This window comes from Pomacea canaliculata, linkage group LG6 (genome assembly GCF_003073045.1).
Source record: "Pomacea canaliculata isolate SZHN2017 linkage group LG6, ASM307304v1, whole genome shotgun sequence".
NCBI classification, from domain to species: Eukaryota; Metazoa; Mollusca; class Gastropoda; order Architaenioglossa; family Ampullariidae; genus Pomacea; species Pomacea canaliculata.
The window spans coordinates 22,272,918-22,289,566 of NC_037595.1; the positions used below are offsets into that span (position 1 = coordinate 22,272,918).

General features: G+C 41.9%; 1 protein-coding gene across 1 annotated transcript in view; it reads right to left on the reverse strand.

The window, feature by feature from the left end:
- Window positions 1-202: 202 nt before the first annotated feature.
- Window positions 203-16,649, reverse strand: part of LOC112566447 (glutamate receptor ionotropic, kainate 2-like) — a 153,306-nt gene continuing 136,859 nt past the window's right edge. The window contains 7 exon segments of the mRNA XM_025242651.1: window positions 203-4,423; window positions 4,821-4,871; window positions 5,231-5,493; window positions 11,580-11,802; window positions 15,902-16,133; window positions 16,135-16,322; window positions 16,324-16,461. Coding sequence (XP_025098436.1) covers window positions 4,121-4,423; window positions 4,821-4,871; window positions 5,231-5,493; window positions 11,580-11,802; window positions 15,902-16,133; window positions 16,135-16,322; window positions 16,324-16,461 — 1,398 coding nt within the window. The 3' untranslated portion in view covers window positions 203-4,120.

A 16,649-nucleotide genomic window follows, 5' to 3' on the forward strand; every position in this document is an offset into this window, starting at 1 on the left:
GGGAATCGCAGAATGTACTCACCATCACTGTTGTCCCGGGGCTCACGAGCCACAGAAGGACCTCTGACCTTACTCTGAACACTTGTCAGCAGATGAGATAACATCTACTTCACTTTCCCAAGCACACACTGAATTACACACACACAAACACACCAACACCATTGCAAAAGATAATTATCAATAAATAAAACAAACAAACGTTTCCAACTTTTATTTGCAGTGCACAGCTGAATTCTCATGTCAACAACGAGCATTCACAAACACATTCATGTTCATACAGAGTCACCCACAGAGTAGTTCAGTCTCACATCATCACAAACATTGTTCATCGAAGTGTGGTTCACATCTCTGACGTGTCTAGCGGTGTCACCTAGCATGGTCTGCACACTCCTGTCGCCATGGCCTCATCAAGCACCTGCACATGTCTTGTATTGGATCAGCTTCACTCGGGCCACAGGCAACTGCAGGGTCTGACAGGGCCATTCCAGTGCAGAAAATAAAATTGGCAGGAAATGTCTGCTCAAGGCGAAATGTGTGGAGCTGCTAGATGAGTTTTATTCTTCAAAATCATCATCGATTTCCAACGGACATCAACAGAAAGAATAACTTTCGGAAGAAGGCAATAGATGAAAGAAAAAAATGTTTAAATAAATTACAGAACCTACAGACAAAGCTTTTTCTCGTTCATTCCGACCCTAATCCTTTAATACTGTTATATTTTTCTCTTTTCTTTTGTTCACTGACATACACTCGTGCGCGCGTGTTTCTGTATGTGTGTTGCGTGCGTGTGTTAGTGTTGTTGTTGTTGTTGTTGTTGTTGTTGTTGTTGTTGTTGTGTTTGTGTGTGTGTCCCATTCCATAAAATCCCAACACCCGCAAGTTTTCTTTTCAAGGAATGTCCATTCAATGTTTTCACTTGCCGCGACCTGGGACATGATTCATAAACACTCTCTTCATCTCTTCCCTTAGGAGTTATTGCCCCTTCAAGACTTCCGCCAACTGTCTTCTTCTACGTATACCTAATCGAAAAAATGCTGAAAAACTTCATGAAACAAACATGTTCATGATAATTTATCATTTTCTCCATTTTTGGAGAATCGGTAACTTTAATTTAAATATCTTAATATCTCTTGGCTCACTTTCACGAGACAACAGGAGTCTAACATTTCGAAAGAAACCAGGAAATTTCGGAAAGAATTGATTAAAACAAACGAAAGTTATCTTGCTTTTTCTTAGACCTCTTTCTACTTTTTTTTTCTATTTTCTGGTCTTGTGAGATTCATAGTGCGAAGCTGCACTTGTCATCAACAATATTGCTCACTTGTACTTTGGAATAATTAAGATATCGCCACTTTCGTCTCCTTTCTTCAAATATTCCTGACTGCTATGACTCCGACTGGACTCCGAATTAACGATGTGACAGAAGATGAAAGAAAAAGGAATGATGAAATGAAAAGGAGGTAATATTGTCTTCTCGTGTCACAGCGTGCTTGTTGAGAAACATTTAAACGGCGTTGTCGTTCGTGAATACTAAAAGAAACATAACGAATAACACCTACAAAAGGAGACAATTTACGACGAGAAATTTCATCTGTCGAAACATCAAACACTGAAAACATTGAGTGAGTGTCAAAAAAATTGATGGTCGACTCAGCGACAAATGTGTGGAGACGACGACTGGGATTTTATAGAGAAACAGAATTGAGTGTCCATTGGTGCCGAGTGCTTAACGACTTCAAACAGTGTGACTAGCCTCATCAGCAACAGATAGAACATCGCTGATGATGATTATCATGGCTGTGATGAAAAAATTAGAAAAAATGTGATTTGACTACCTGTAAAGATGAACATAAATCATGGGTCAGAAAGAGAGGATCGGCAAAACAATATTTAGTCTGTTAAATGACACATGGTGCTGCTACGATTGGAACAAAATAAAATAGTTGTGGAAGATACAAGAGGCAATCAAAGTGGAAAAAAAAGAAGAATTAAGTGAGAGAAATGGATTTGTTTACGCAATGTCAAGCTAGAAAGACGCTCCACAATCTTATAGTTGTGATTAATTAACACAAATAACATTTGGTACACGTGTGAAGCACCCACCCTCACACACCCACACACGCACGCACACACACACACACACCTACGCACACACGAACACACACACACACACACAGTAGTTTGGTGACTTTCCTTCCATACTTCATCTCAGCATCCACGTGACCTGTTTCGGAAGCTGTTTCAATGGGCGATCTCAATGGGACTACGATTGACCATCTTGATGATCTGACAGCTGATGAGACTAATTCTTTTGATGATTTCTTATCGTAGTTGATTGAAGAATAATAAAACTAGGGAAGGATAGCAGGACTCGCGAGAGGCCAAATACTTTCCACCATCTTCAACAAGAAACTTTTAAAGAGCAAAACTGAAATGTAAATAGAGAAAAAAAAAAATAAACTGCGGGAAAAACAAACGATCGCTCTTCAGAACTGGAGCAGTAATATCAATTTTTTCTGATAAAGATGTAATATTTTAAGATAAAGCTTTGAATATAGACATTATTTGTTGAAGATTGTTACTGACAAAGTAAAGCTAGCTTCACACAACTCGACTTAATGAAACTCGGGGACCACCTAGTCCGACCATTCGGAATATTTCCAAAAAGTCAATATTAAAAAAGTATCCGTTGCAATTAAAGACTTTTACTACAAACCGTTGTATTTTTTTCAAATTAACTGAGTCAAGTAGTGTAATAGTTGCTTTACTTAACTTTACTGGGATGCAGTCGTACCGTCTGATGTTCCCTTAACTTGATGGCGATGCATCTGAACCTCGTTTAAAGCAAAGCCATACAGCAGCTAAGGCACTGGAGCAGGGTTTCCGCTGATTAGCAAAATTTAATTAGTTTTTGAAGACGAATCATGAAAATCGGATTGGCTGCTGAGCTGCGACAAAAAAATGGATCCGGCGAAAGTCGGTGAAGTAGGATAACTAGTAGACTAGAATAGTAAAAACTGATTTTCTGATATATTGCTAATTCATGAAATTATGTGATCTTTTTTTATAGAGGAGAAAAAATGCTTACTTACAAAGCAAAATGTGACAGAAAAGTTTAGCGCCAGAGTTTTGCTAAGAAGTCTGTCCATCAGACAGGTGTGCAGGCCACAGTCAGAGATATCTGTTGGCTAACAACACTTGGAATAAAAACATATCACACCCAGAACAGCACAAACCTTCAAACATTTTCATCTCATACGCTGCCATTCAAACCGGAATCTCTGTCTACGAATTGATGCAACTACCCAGTCGAGGTCTGGGTTTCGATATCAAGGAAAAACAGAACAGCACGCAAAAGAAAAATGAATCGTCTTCGAGCATCAGTTCCGCCAACTGTCGACAACTATCGTCGATTTAATCCAGAATTTGATTTTTTCTGGAATAAATTTTCCAGGCATTTGTTTGTTTGCAGAGTCTGTAAGCAAAGAATGAACAGTACTCTTGTAAGATAGTCTGAGCTGTCCATGGTCTTCCCAAGGTAATGTCCTGTTAGAAGTTCTAAAAAACAGACTGTACCTGCATAAATTACAGATTTTGCAAGAAATTCGTCACACCTGACCAAAAGTACGATTCTTATAACAAATCTCAAAATATACATTAGGATAATACCTTGATTTGTAATCAGATTACACAGCCTTATTACCATTTGTAATAGACGGCTGATCTGTCGTGATCGAGGGTTCAGGAAAAACAGATTTTTTAAAGTTAATTGTAGTGAGTTGCACGTGTTATCACAGAGGCGTACCCGGCTGGCTGTGTTGTATTTACCTACCCATCTCACCACAAACCTGCCAGAAGCCACAAAGGGAATTTTGTTAAAAACGAAACCAAACGATGACCCACCAAATATATTTTTTGGTTTGCATGTCTGGTTCACAATGCGAGGGTTTAATGTCGCTGAACACTGTTCTCAGGCATTGATGAAAAATCTCAGATTGTTTGAGAATATGACCTTTTGAACTCTCCACTTTGCATTAGTGTGCAGTTACAGTGTAGGTCTGTCTCCTGGCGACACGAGCGACCTCATGATGACCCCAGTGTGAGTCTGTCACCTACCACTTCACACCTCCCCGTCACTGTAGTCCACGTGGAGGTACTCCCCTGAGTAGTCCTTGGGTCGTGAGAAGTCACTGTTGTAGCGTCTGTTGGCCGTCGAGGGCCCCGGGGACCGTCGCACGTCCCGCAGCTGGATGATCCCGTTGGCCGAGTCCGTTAAGGGCACGTCACACACATGTGACGCGTCGTCACAGTCTTTGCCCTTTTTGCACTTGGAACAGCGCCGTTTGAACTTTGGCTTCCGCGATGAACCCACGCACTTGACAGCGAACCTCAGTTCCTGGGCCATCTCGGAACAGAGGGAGCGCTGGAGAAAAGCAAAAATGATCCAAGACATTGCAGTGATGTTTGTGATAGCAATTTTAAAATGTGAGCAAGAAATATTACAGATAACTGCATGGCTGGGACAGTTAGAGTGAAATAAAAAGAATAGGTTATTGAAAACAATGGAAATCGTCTCCGGAAAAATCGCCATTAATTTAAAACAAATTTTACCCAAGCAAGCTACAAGGTTAGACAGCCAGATCTTTGCTGACTTAGTATCTATGGACAGGTGCTTCTTTATTGTGTCAGGTAGGTGATGACGAGCCGACAAAAGATTGAATAAACACTGAGATGATAAGGTAAAAGGTCTTCCTCTGACCTTTTCAGTTCGTTGGGGAGCTAGGTATTAGAGACCTTACTTTTTTCACCGCAATACTTACCTGAGGATGGTGCCCATTTCCTCTTCCTACCTTCTTTGTTGACATGTGTACCTTAATGGACCGTATTGCCATATTTATTTGTGGTCTTGCAGATATGTCTTTTGTCCAATATTGTATTGTTTTCTTACATTCTACATTTACAAAACTAAATTTCTTGTAGGTTACACCTCTGAAACGCTAAAGCTAATTTATACTCCCCATTTTTTTTTTTTTTTTTTTTTTTTTTTTTTTGTGGTTAGGGTTAGCTGTCTGATGCTAGAATTAGTTATGTCTCCGGTGTTCTTACTAATGCTAAATAATATAATGCTAAAATCTCATATAGGTTTGTATAGACTACAGGTTAAAGCTAATTAATACTGTCTTGTTTATGATATGACTATTTAATGATCAAACTAGTGTAGGCTACATACCCGGTCCTCTCTCGCATTTTTCCTCGACTTCCACACGAACTCGCAGATGGCGACGATGACAGCCAAGGTGAGGCCGCCCATGAGGACGACGAAGATGCCGCCCACGTTTTGCACTCCGAGGGCGTTGGCCTTTGACCCCTTGTTGTCGTCATCACGAACGCATGTGCCGGTGTCCTTCCACCATTTGTTGTACAGCATCTGAATCCTTCCGTTTTCTTGCAGCTCCAGGATGGCCATGGACAGCCGGTCGCGGTAAGGCGAGTCTGTAGCAAGGAGACGATGAGGCGAGAGTTAATCTTCCTTTGGCGCCAACATTTGCATGCGATGCCAGACCTTACAGGAGCTAAGAGCTCGGGGTTGTGTTTCCACGCCATGAGGCTGAGTCTCTTTGCTAGTCTCATTTTATTTTCTTATTTTTGTATGTGTTTCTGTATCTGTACCATTCTTCAGTTTGTTTACTTGTGCGCTTCCCTTTATTTTTTTTTAGTTCATTTTAAAAGACTTATTCCTCTGTATGTAAGCCGTTAAATGTCCACGTGTGTACGTGTCTTCGTGTGTTTCAATTGTGCTCAACTAAAAATAATTCACATGAAACACAAACTGTTTATGCGGAGGATCCGTTAGTAACATCACGTGATTTTTGCAGCTATACTTCATCTGTTCCTCGCTCTCGCGTTTATACATCTTTATACAAATAAAGTTAAATGCAAGTATTTTATTTTGAGCTCAAAATGAAAGCAAAAGCTGTGCTGATCGGCCATGGTGGATGTACAAACAAAGAGGACGGGACTAGAGCAGGTGCTAACCACCAACTAGTATTACTGGACTGCTGGCAGACGACTTATTTTTTTCCAGTTAACTGCTAAAACGAGGCAGTAGACGACATAGCTTCCGGTTTAGTCACATTCTTTGTTACGGCTCGCCGAGACTACCAGCGGAGAACTTCGCAAGAGTTGGTCTCGGCAGACAGACAGCAGTCCACCTATACACGTCCGTGGCCTGATCAGTCAACTGGAAATGTACCTTTGAGGTGCAAATCATTAGCTGAATAACGAAAGTAAGATCAAAGAAAGATACACAAAATTGTTACATGAGGAAAAAGTCGAATTTCCTTTCAAGCAAATTATAGAGCTTTTGCACATAACCAAGACATAGCTTTAAAAAAAAAATAAAATAAAAGACATACTGGCTGACCCGGGATATAAATTGCAGTCCAGCCACCTTGGTAAAGGAAGCAAAGGACAGCTCAATGCTTACAGCGCGTTAATTCGTTTTTTCACTTTTCCCTACAACACCGGGGCCCTTCATTCCGATTGCTGATTAGTTCAGGAGCTGGTGACTCTGACCTTACAATCGCCGAGTGCGTTTGCAGAAATTGCACGTGCGCAATGCACCCTTTGCGCATGTTGCACGTTCCGACCTGGAGGTGACGCAGGCGAATCTCTCGTGCAACATACCCGTGTAATGAGGTTAGGGGTGGCGTTGTTTGTCTTTAATCCCAGTGTCGCCAAGAACAAAAAAAAAAAAAAATCCCACAGGCGCCTAATGAATGACTGGCCAAGCCAGCATCCCTCCTCCAACATGGCGTCTATCACAGCCGCGAGCATCGCCGAGGTTTGTAGCTAAAGTAAGAGTTGGCCATCCATGCACGTAACACGATTAAGCTAGTTAGTTTGTTGAGGTCTTAAGATGTGCAGGGAAAGATGTTATTTCTGAGGTAAAGTAATTAATTAGTAGGTGGAGGAAGGGGTCACAGATTAAGAGGTTAAGCACACGAGTTATTTTGTGTCGTGGGAGGTTACGGCACTAGAGTCAAGCCACGGTATGGTCTCCTTTATCGCCTTTTCACAGGTCAGCTGCAAAATAAGGATGAATCCCTACTACCAAAAAAATAAAAAAAAAGTTGATGAGCATTTTAATACCAATGACTTTGATTGGATGACCCAATGAAATGATATGATGTAGGAAATTAAACCTCCTACTTTTTAACTATTACACGGAACGGCAGAAAGTATTAGAATGGTGTCTACAAGTGATTTAAATTGTTAATAAACTATTTCTATTTTAGTCATGAATCCCTGCTTACCCCATTTGTAAACACTTTTGAGTTTTATTGCGATGTAAGATGTTTTTCGTGCAAACCATTCAGTCAGTCGTCCAAAGACTGATACCAGTTGCTAAGGGAGGAGCACATAGACACCCTCGGCAGCTGACAGGACCCTCCTCCGTCTTGGACGATAGAGAGCTGGTCCTGCCCAGTACGAACAGTCCACTCTTTCAGGTTCATTATCCAGTTGTTCCTCTGACGCCCGCGGCGTCGACCACCGTCCTAAGTTCCTTGCAGGTGGCGCTTCTGGTGTCCTGCGAATGTGGCGACTGTTTCGTACGAACCCATTGATCTATGTTTCTTCTACCAGAAAAACAACCTCCCAATGTCTAGATTCTCTTCTCCTTATTGGCAAGAAGTCCGCTCGTCACATGATCGGTACTACGAGGGACTACGAGTATATAAAACCTGATGTTATAATTGTGACAGACCTTATCTAGCCTGGACATTGCTGTTGTTGATGTTGCAATCCTTATGTAGATATGAATCTTGTGGGATTGTCTATGGAGAGGTTGGCTCCCAAGGGCCTACGCCATCTGCCTCTGTGAGCTGTCCTCCGCACGAACAGATCTCTGATTTTCAGTTGCGATGACCAGACCAAAGGGTTCAAGCTTTCTGTGGACTGCTAAGTAGGCTGGTACTGGAACTGTCATTGCTGATCACCTGAAGTTGTTAGTCTTCCTCTCAAGACTGCGGCTGTCTTCTGATAAGCAATCACGGGGCCTTGATATACTTGTAGACTTTCTCTGGCTTTGTAATCTTCAATCTGTCAACAGCTATTTTCATTTGTTTTTCGATTTCTTGTGGAACTTTGCCTATTCATTTAGTGGTGGGCTTTTAAAAATTAGACAAAACGCGGAAGTCAGAATATTTTCTTTTATAATTGTTAATGTGGGAGATATGTAGACCAACACATCACTTAGAAAACTAGCAAAGTCTCTTAAATTTTTTATAATTTCACGTTGTGAATTAAGGGTAGAACATGTCCCTGGTCACTCAAAGCACCTTGGTAGCTTTTTGTGTAGTGTTTGAATTTTTCGCCACGCTATGTGGACTCATCTACACAAAAAATTGTGACTTCGACATTTAATTGTGACTTTAATATTTACCAATTGTGTTTATAGTACTTCAAGAATTCACAAAACTGTAGAATGATGTTATTTAACGCAAATGTACTTGAAAGCAGGAAAAAATAAGAGACGAATGAGGTTTACATGTAACATAGACGTAGCTTCCCGACTATTTCATTAAATGAGCTATGAGCTTACTTCTTAATTAAATTTTTTATATGTAGAAATAATTTGATTCAAAAGTAAATGTCGACAGACTTACTCTTACAGCTGTTCAGTTTTATCTGTGAAAAAACCGACGAAGCGCGAGTAAAGGGAAGAACGCGAAGAGTGATGGAGGGGAGATAACCAACGTGGGTCAGGAAAAAAAAGGAAGTTATCGGGATTCTCCATCCCCCCTCGTGCTCACTGACACGTGCGGAAATGGGCGCGTAGGCCAACTTTACGCGCGGTGAATTAGTTCTAGCACTTTTTTCCAGTGAATACTCTTGCTCTGACTTCCTGGCCAGCTTCAGCAGCCAGATGGCAAATCGATGTTGATCAGGGAGAGTAACTCGCCCTCCGTCTTTGTGCTTGTTGTCTCCCGCTTGGCCCTGACCTTTCTTCTGTTTACTACTGTACAGCTATTTGTCCACAGCTTTGTTTACCGGTAGTGTGAAACACTGCGTTTAATATCCACATCAACTTCTGTGTTTTTTTTGGTATGAGCTTTAAGTCTGCCTCTAATTCAACATATTATTTTTTTTTTCTATTTTTGGAAAATATTTCACCAAGGACTAATCACACTGTTTGATGCCCAAGAAGTAAAAGAAAATCTCAAGATATGATAAAAAAATGAATATTGAAGATTGTTTACATTTATTCCAGAAGTTTTTGCGTTAGAATGAATTTAGCTACCTCCTCCTCTCTTCCTGTCTTTTTCCCTGCTCTCCTCCACCTCCTAAGGGGGTCAACCCGACAAACACCATCGTTAATGTTGTTTCTGTCGGAACTAGACGTGTTGTCGTGTCTGTTTGTGCCAGCCATCTTTCATTCGCTTTTCTTATACATAGTAGTTCATGTGCTGCCCTCTCTCTCTCTTGGTGACGTGTTATTCGTGTGTACTTGTAATGTCAGTTGTATGATACCTATTATCACGAAACTATGCGTCGTGTGAGAGCGTGCGCGCTTGTGTGTGTGCGTGTTAGTGTATATGTGTGCGTGCGTGTGAGTGTGGACAACCTAGAGAGAGAGAAAGAGGAAAGTACAAAGAACTCGGTGTCTGTAAATAATTTTTAATCGCTGTTGCTGACTCTTTTGAAGTGCTGACAGCACTGATAACTTCCACAATATATTAGATGCGTTAACAAAAATATGTTTGGACAAGAAAAGCAGAAGTCTTCACAAAATGTAAACATAAAAGAATGAGAAACATAAAAATAGAACTGGAAAAGAAAGTAAAGAAAGACAAAACTTGATGCTAAATTGACATCTTCCCAGCATTGCACAACTGCCTTAAGAAAGTCGAATTGAATCTCGATTGCTACTGATGTTTTCAGTTTTTACCTTGATACAAGTCACAACCGATTTCTGGCATCCTCAATTGTCTTCCTACCAGTTCGATATGTGTACTTCCTAATAAAAGGTTAGGGCGAAAATTTACGGTAAATTCCGAAAAAATAAACAAAAACAAAACAAAAATCAACAAAAAACAAAACAAAACAAAACAAAAACAAAAAAACAAAAAACAACACAAAAACAAAACCAAAAAAACCAAGGTTTTTCCCTACCGGTTTCAAACCTAATTTCCCGAGACAAAACTGCGAGAGACAAAGAAGAGAAAAGGTGGAGGAGCGGCCCGAGTCCCTCACTTCAAATGCTCCCCTCGCTCGTCGTAACGTAAATAATGCCTGCCGGGAGAAATTTAATTTTGAGGGGCACTGTAACACGATTGGGTGGTGTCACTGGGCCACGTGTGGCATGCAAGACAAACAGGGTCCCCCTGTACACAACCCTTGGTGCAGCCACCTCGCCATCACACAGTCTCGTGCATGCACGTGCAGAAAGGTATCACGCGTCCTCACGTGCGTACGCATCGTTCACTTGCACACAAACACACACACATGCTTATATTCACACACGCAAACATGTATTCACACGCACAAACATATATTCACACACGCAACATATATATTCATACACATACGCAGCTTAAACTATACGAGCACATATACAGACACACATGCACGAACACGCGCTACACAATACTTATACACATGCGCACACAAAGATAACATTTTAAATAAATGAGGATGTTAAACTATTAATTACCATATTTCATTAAGAATAAGCTAGAAAGTAAGTTTTTTGTACCCTTCTATCCGTTCTCTAGCCTAAACCTTTCAGAGTGCAAGCTATCACACACTTCTTCCTCTCCAACCAATTACATTCTCCTGTTTTGTCTTTATTCCGTCTACTCTCCGCCAAGCCTCTAACTTTCAATGATCTTTTTGTAGTTTGTTATTTAGATAACAGACGAAAACAGCAACAAAGTCGAAGATTTTTTTGGGGCATGCCTTTCACGAATCACTACAAAGCAAAATGTAGTCTACTTCCTCCTTTTGCTAGAATCTGTGGAAGGAGGGAGGAGGCAAGACAGGAATTTTTTTTTTCGCTAAGGAATAAATAAGCGGAATGTCGAAACTAACGGACTGAAAATGTTGTTAGAAAAAATGTAGCATGTGTGGGTAGACGGTGCTTTATGCCAAGTGTTAGCCATTTTATGGAAAAACACGTGCCTGACGAGATCTGAACCGGAAAATAAAGTCTCATTACCTCGGAGACAGACGTAGTCTCATAAGAAAATTGTAGTTTTAATTGGTGAATGTCTCAAAACTAGAACTGTGTTTACTCCTTATCGCAAAAGATAGAGGAAATCATTCATTAAAAACGTGTCTCAAGAGAAAATTGTATTTACTAATTACGGAACTTGTCTCAAAGAGCACAGCATTTTCTTATCCGGAAATGTGAGCTGAAAGAGAATCGAATTTATTTTACAGGCGAATATAACGATCTTTGTTTACTTAAGTTATTGTCTTACTGAAAGAAAGGTAATTCTACTTTTGAAATAAATACACTTCACATAAATAACAGGTTTAAAAGATAAATAAAGAATATAAAAAAAAATATTTACTCATTGGAGTTCCGATGCCGTAGCCCTTGGAGTCCAGGAGGCCGCCGATCTGCATGAGTTTGCATTCTCTTTGCACCTGGTACTCAATCATTGTGTTCTCCATGAAAAAGGCGTAGTTACCCTTCAGTACCCGCTTGATACCCTCCTCGTAGGTCTCCATCATGGCCTCCGGGTGCTCCTTCATGTAGGCATACATTTTTTTGTAGGTGTCGATCTTGGAATCCTGGAAACGAGCAAGGGTAATTAGTAATGTATAATAAGTGTAGATTGTGTGTGTAGTGAGTGTAGTAGTGCAGTTTTTTATGGAATTTAAGGACAAGTATAAATCTGTAGTATCCCCCTGTCAAACTTTATGCCGGTAGAAATACGAGAAACTTCGTGCTTATTGTCCAACGGGAGTTGGTAGTCTTTAATACACTCGCACACAAAGTTAATTAACGAACTCATTCCTTCTATCTTTCCTTCTATAAAACACATTTCCACCCAGCATGCTACAATACACGCACATACCCTAACTATTCATACGTATCCACCCTATCCTCCTCCTTTACCTTCCTGTCTTCTGCCCCATTTTACCCTCTATTCGCAGACTGTCCCAGCTGCTCGACAATAAAAGCTGATTGGGGTGGCTACATGCGGAGCACAGCCTGCAAACCACTTTACCCCGCGTCACCCTACGCCACACTAGCGCTTCTCTCGAGCTTGAACAGCCAGGCCGTGCCCTCCAGGGACAATTAGCCTCATCCCTCCCTCCAATGAGGGCCAGGAGATTCGCCCTCACGCCAGCGTGTGACAGGGATGTTATTTTTTTTTTCTTCCAGTGGGTGGATAGGAGGACGTCGTCGCTGTCCGGAAGGGACCGGATGAAGACTAAAGGAGAATGGTAGGTAGGGAGGGGAGGGTAGGTAGTTGTCATGGAAGAGGTAAGACAGAAGCAGCTAGCTGGACGGCTTCCTCCCACGCGTTCCTTTCTTTCTCTCTTCCTCCATCCTTCTCCTACACTTGTCTTCCGCAGCGCATATCTGTCCTTTGACCCGGACGGAGAAGTTCGTCCTTGTGGTTCGCCAGACTGTCGGCTCGAGGATTGGTCACAGAAAAAAGTTTCCTGTTTGTGTAAACTTGCCTCCGGGTCTTGCTGTGTGCGGAGGTGACGTGCGAGGGTGGGAGGAGGACCGGCGGGATTTCACAAGCTGGTCTTGCAGGTTCCAGACAGAGCTCTGGAATAATCTCCTGTCAATTGATAGTCTCCAAAACTTGCAGCAGCTTGCTGGGTCTGGACCGGGTTCCACAATAAGCTCTCGTGAGCTTTTGTAAACTTTTCAGCAGCTTGTGTAGCTTCGTCCCTGCGTGTAGCACTAGACGGTTCACGATGATGATGATAAGTGTGAGCGAAGCGGAAACGACAGATAAAACTAAATAAATCTCTCACGAATACGACCAAGAGGGCAAACAGGAAGAGATAGGGAATGGCTAGTCACTTAATCGTCCTCTCCAGTATCCAGAAGCAAACATCGCCTTGAGCTCAACCGGAAGTTAGTTCTCGGCAACCGTCCCATCACTTCTGTTTTCAACCACGTGCTATTTAACACAAGCAGGAGCACGGTTGCTATGAACTGACTTCTGTAACTCATGTCCATGTAGGGCATGGATCACTGTTGTTAGTGAGTTAGTGGTGTGTTTCAGTGTTGTACCTGTCAGGTGTGTCAGTGGTGTTACGTGTCAGGTGTCGTGTTACTGATGCTCATTATGTCGGCCATGCGCCTGTTTCTGTGCTGATTGTCGCTCAGAGATCGTCAGAGCGCACACACTGCAAATGTTGAAGAAGACTAAGTGAACTCTGTTTGAGAAAATTATTGGCACCCGACATTCAATGACCCAAGATCCAATCTGTCATTATAAGCTCTTGGATCCTGTGTATTGCTGTCATTAACACTATCTTTCCACTACTTTTTTGTTGCATTGTTAACAGGCGCAGACAGATGGAAAGATGATCTTGTTCTTTCTTTGTATTAGAGTAAATTCTCTGTAACAAGGTGGCATCTTGGCAGTTACAAAATTGCAGGTCCTGGTTTAACAAAATAACTCTTCGATAACAAGATTATAGAGTCGAAGCAAAGTGGCATCTTTATATATCCCCATTTTTTCTTTGCAGGTGAACGAGCGCGTAAACTGCGACACAGGATGCGGTAATTTGTCTGCTGACCTACTCCGTTCTATCTGTTCAAAGGTCTCGAAAATGTGTCTTTTATTTTTAGTTATCTTTTCTGTTATTATTTTTATTTTTTCTAGGTATCCTTATTTTGTGAGTTTTAAAAGTCAGTCAGTCGGCCAGCCGACTCTACCCCACGTTCCCTACAAGTCCCGACATTTTGTTTGTGCTGTCGTCTGCTAGAAATGTCGTGGACGGGTGGCATGGAAGGCAAGGGGTGTAAATGAGTCAGCACGGCGCGGACAGGGTGTTGAACGAGTTACAGCGAGAGCAGGAGTAATCAGCCCTTTTACAAATAGATTAGAATATTCTAGAAGGGGATAGTGGGATAGAATAATTAACCATCACCAGCCAGCTCTTCACCTCCTCACGAACCACGAGAGATGCCCAGACACGACGTGCGAAAATGTGGAGGATGTTTTCCAAGAAAGTGCGGTAACCATTTTCTCTGCCTGGATTCACACAATTTATTCGGAATTTGATCAATTTTTTATGGAGGTCCATTCTTAATTTCTTGTATAAATTGTTAATAGTCGCAGCAACTAAGCCTAGGAGACTATGTACACCGCTGAAGTCTTCGTCAGACTAACGAGCTTCGATGTTGCTGACCCCGAAGAACCGAGAGTCCGGTGTGATCCATCCCCCAACTGGTTTGTCTTTGTCCAGCTTTTATTTTACACAGAATGACTAAAGAGACAAAATTATGGCTAGTGAATTTAGTTGTTTACTTGTGTATAGAACACATCAGTCGACCAAGCCAGTGCAAAAACAAAAATATATTCGTCGCTTCACAGACATGATCCAGTCATCTTCACGAGCTCGCAGCCGATTTACGAGGTTGTGACAGATACTCAAGTGCCAGCCTCATAATCTTGTTTTTTCTTTTGTTATTGAGAACAGTCAAAGCATCTCATAATGCTTGCCAGTTAGCCTCATGTTTATGGTTCTTTATGCAAGTGTGAAGCCTGGGCGCCATTTAGTGCAGCAGTAGATCATTTCTTTCTACGTGTCCAGCACGAAGGAAGTTACGGGACATTGACCCTGCTCGTAATGGAGCGCGTGGGACTGTTCTTCAAGTCCTCTGAAGAAAGTTTCATTAACAGAGACACTGACATTAATACTAAAGTAATCAACATTGTTAGTGACATATACGAAATATGACCGAAAACTATACTAACATCCATGAAACATCTGGGCACTGGCGACCCTAAATGACCCCAACCTAGAGCATCTTTCGGTGAGGAACAGGAGAATGTCCTTCTGATATGGAGGTTAGCAGCGAAATAAACCTGATTTCCCTAGGCAAATAATTAGTCGCAGTGTTTATACCCAGGTGGCGCTACTACCTATAGTTCGAAAGGCACGTGTCCAATGATAGGTTCACCATGTGATAAAGACCCTCGCTGGAACTGAAAAGAAGCTGGAGAGAAGAACCCGCAGACCTGAACATTAAGAGAAACAACAGCGAACGATGAAGAAGCCAGGGAGCAGAAGATCACATTTGAAGAAAAGAAAAATACTTGTTAGGAAAATTGCTGTTGTGTTTTCCCAAGCCTATGCACGACAAAGTGACATTGCCATCTCTCAAGCCTGCAACAAGAAATGCGAGGGAAGAAAAGGAACGAGCATCAAACACGGAGATGCACGATTTCATGACAAACAGACATTACTATAAAGGAGCTGAAGAAGGCCATTAAGCAGCCGAAACAGAAGAAACCTGCCGGCCCAGACATCATGACAAATGAGACGCCACAACACCTTGGTAACTGATTTCTTCTAGGCATCCTCAGTAAGTGGAAATTAGGCCAAGTACCCCAGGTTTGGAAGAAAGAATCCGGGATGATCCCCATCCTCAAAGATGAACGATGTCCTTAGCTACCGTCCCATTAGCCCGAGAAGCTGTGTAAGCATGATCACATTACTTATTATCAAGCAGAGAGCACCATGCCCCAGACCAAGCATGCTTCTGGAAGTCCAGAGGCATTTTTCTCTCTCGTCTCTTCTCAGGAATAAATATTTTTACAAGTCCTCATTTCAGCTTAAGTTCACTCCTTCACCAAAAAAAAATGACCGTGACTATGAAAGAAAAACATAAAAATACAAAAATACTTACTTTAAAAAACGAAAAGGTTGACCCGCTTTTCCTCGTGCCGTAGGAGATGGCCGTCTGCTTTGCCAGGTCTTCCACGCTCTCGATGGGTGACACCATCCTCTCGACGGTGAGGAAAGCAGCTAAGTTGGCCGTGTATGACGAGATAATAATTAATGTAAAGAACCACCATATGCCCCCTACGATGCGAGTGGACACGGCCCTGGGGTTGACATCCGACCCTTGCTGCATGAGATCCTACAGTGAACCAGAAGCTGTTGGCCAGGTTGAAGGTGTTCTCCACCTCATCCGTGTCCGGGTTGCAGGGATGCGGGTTGTACCACTCGTAGGGACTAAACCTGGCCAAGACAAATATTGTGAAGCTGACCAGCAGGTAGGCTCCTATCAGGTACAACCATATTTCGGCCGCCAGGGGATTGAGGAAAAGAGAAGAGGCCTGGTTTCTCGCGGTCAGGAACCTTGAACAAGATGGAGATGCCGAGATTGAGGAATGGTTTCGTGAAGTCGATAACTTCTTCCCTCACGTAGTTGATGGTTAGAGGAGCTACTGCCAGGTCAGCTCTCTGTGAAATAACAAAATGTCAGCTTTGATGTAAAATGATATTATTCAAGTACTTACGAGCTGTCACAAACAATTCTATTCGGTATATGTACTCACCAACTGTAACTAAAAACGTCTCTCGTTCTCATCGTCAAAGTCATCAATTAGTTCTTGTTGCATCAACTATTTACCTTTAAATATAAACGACTA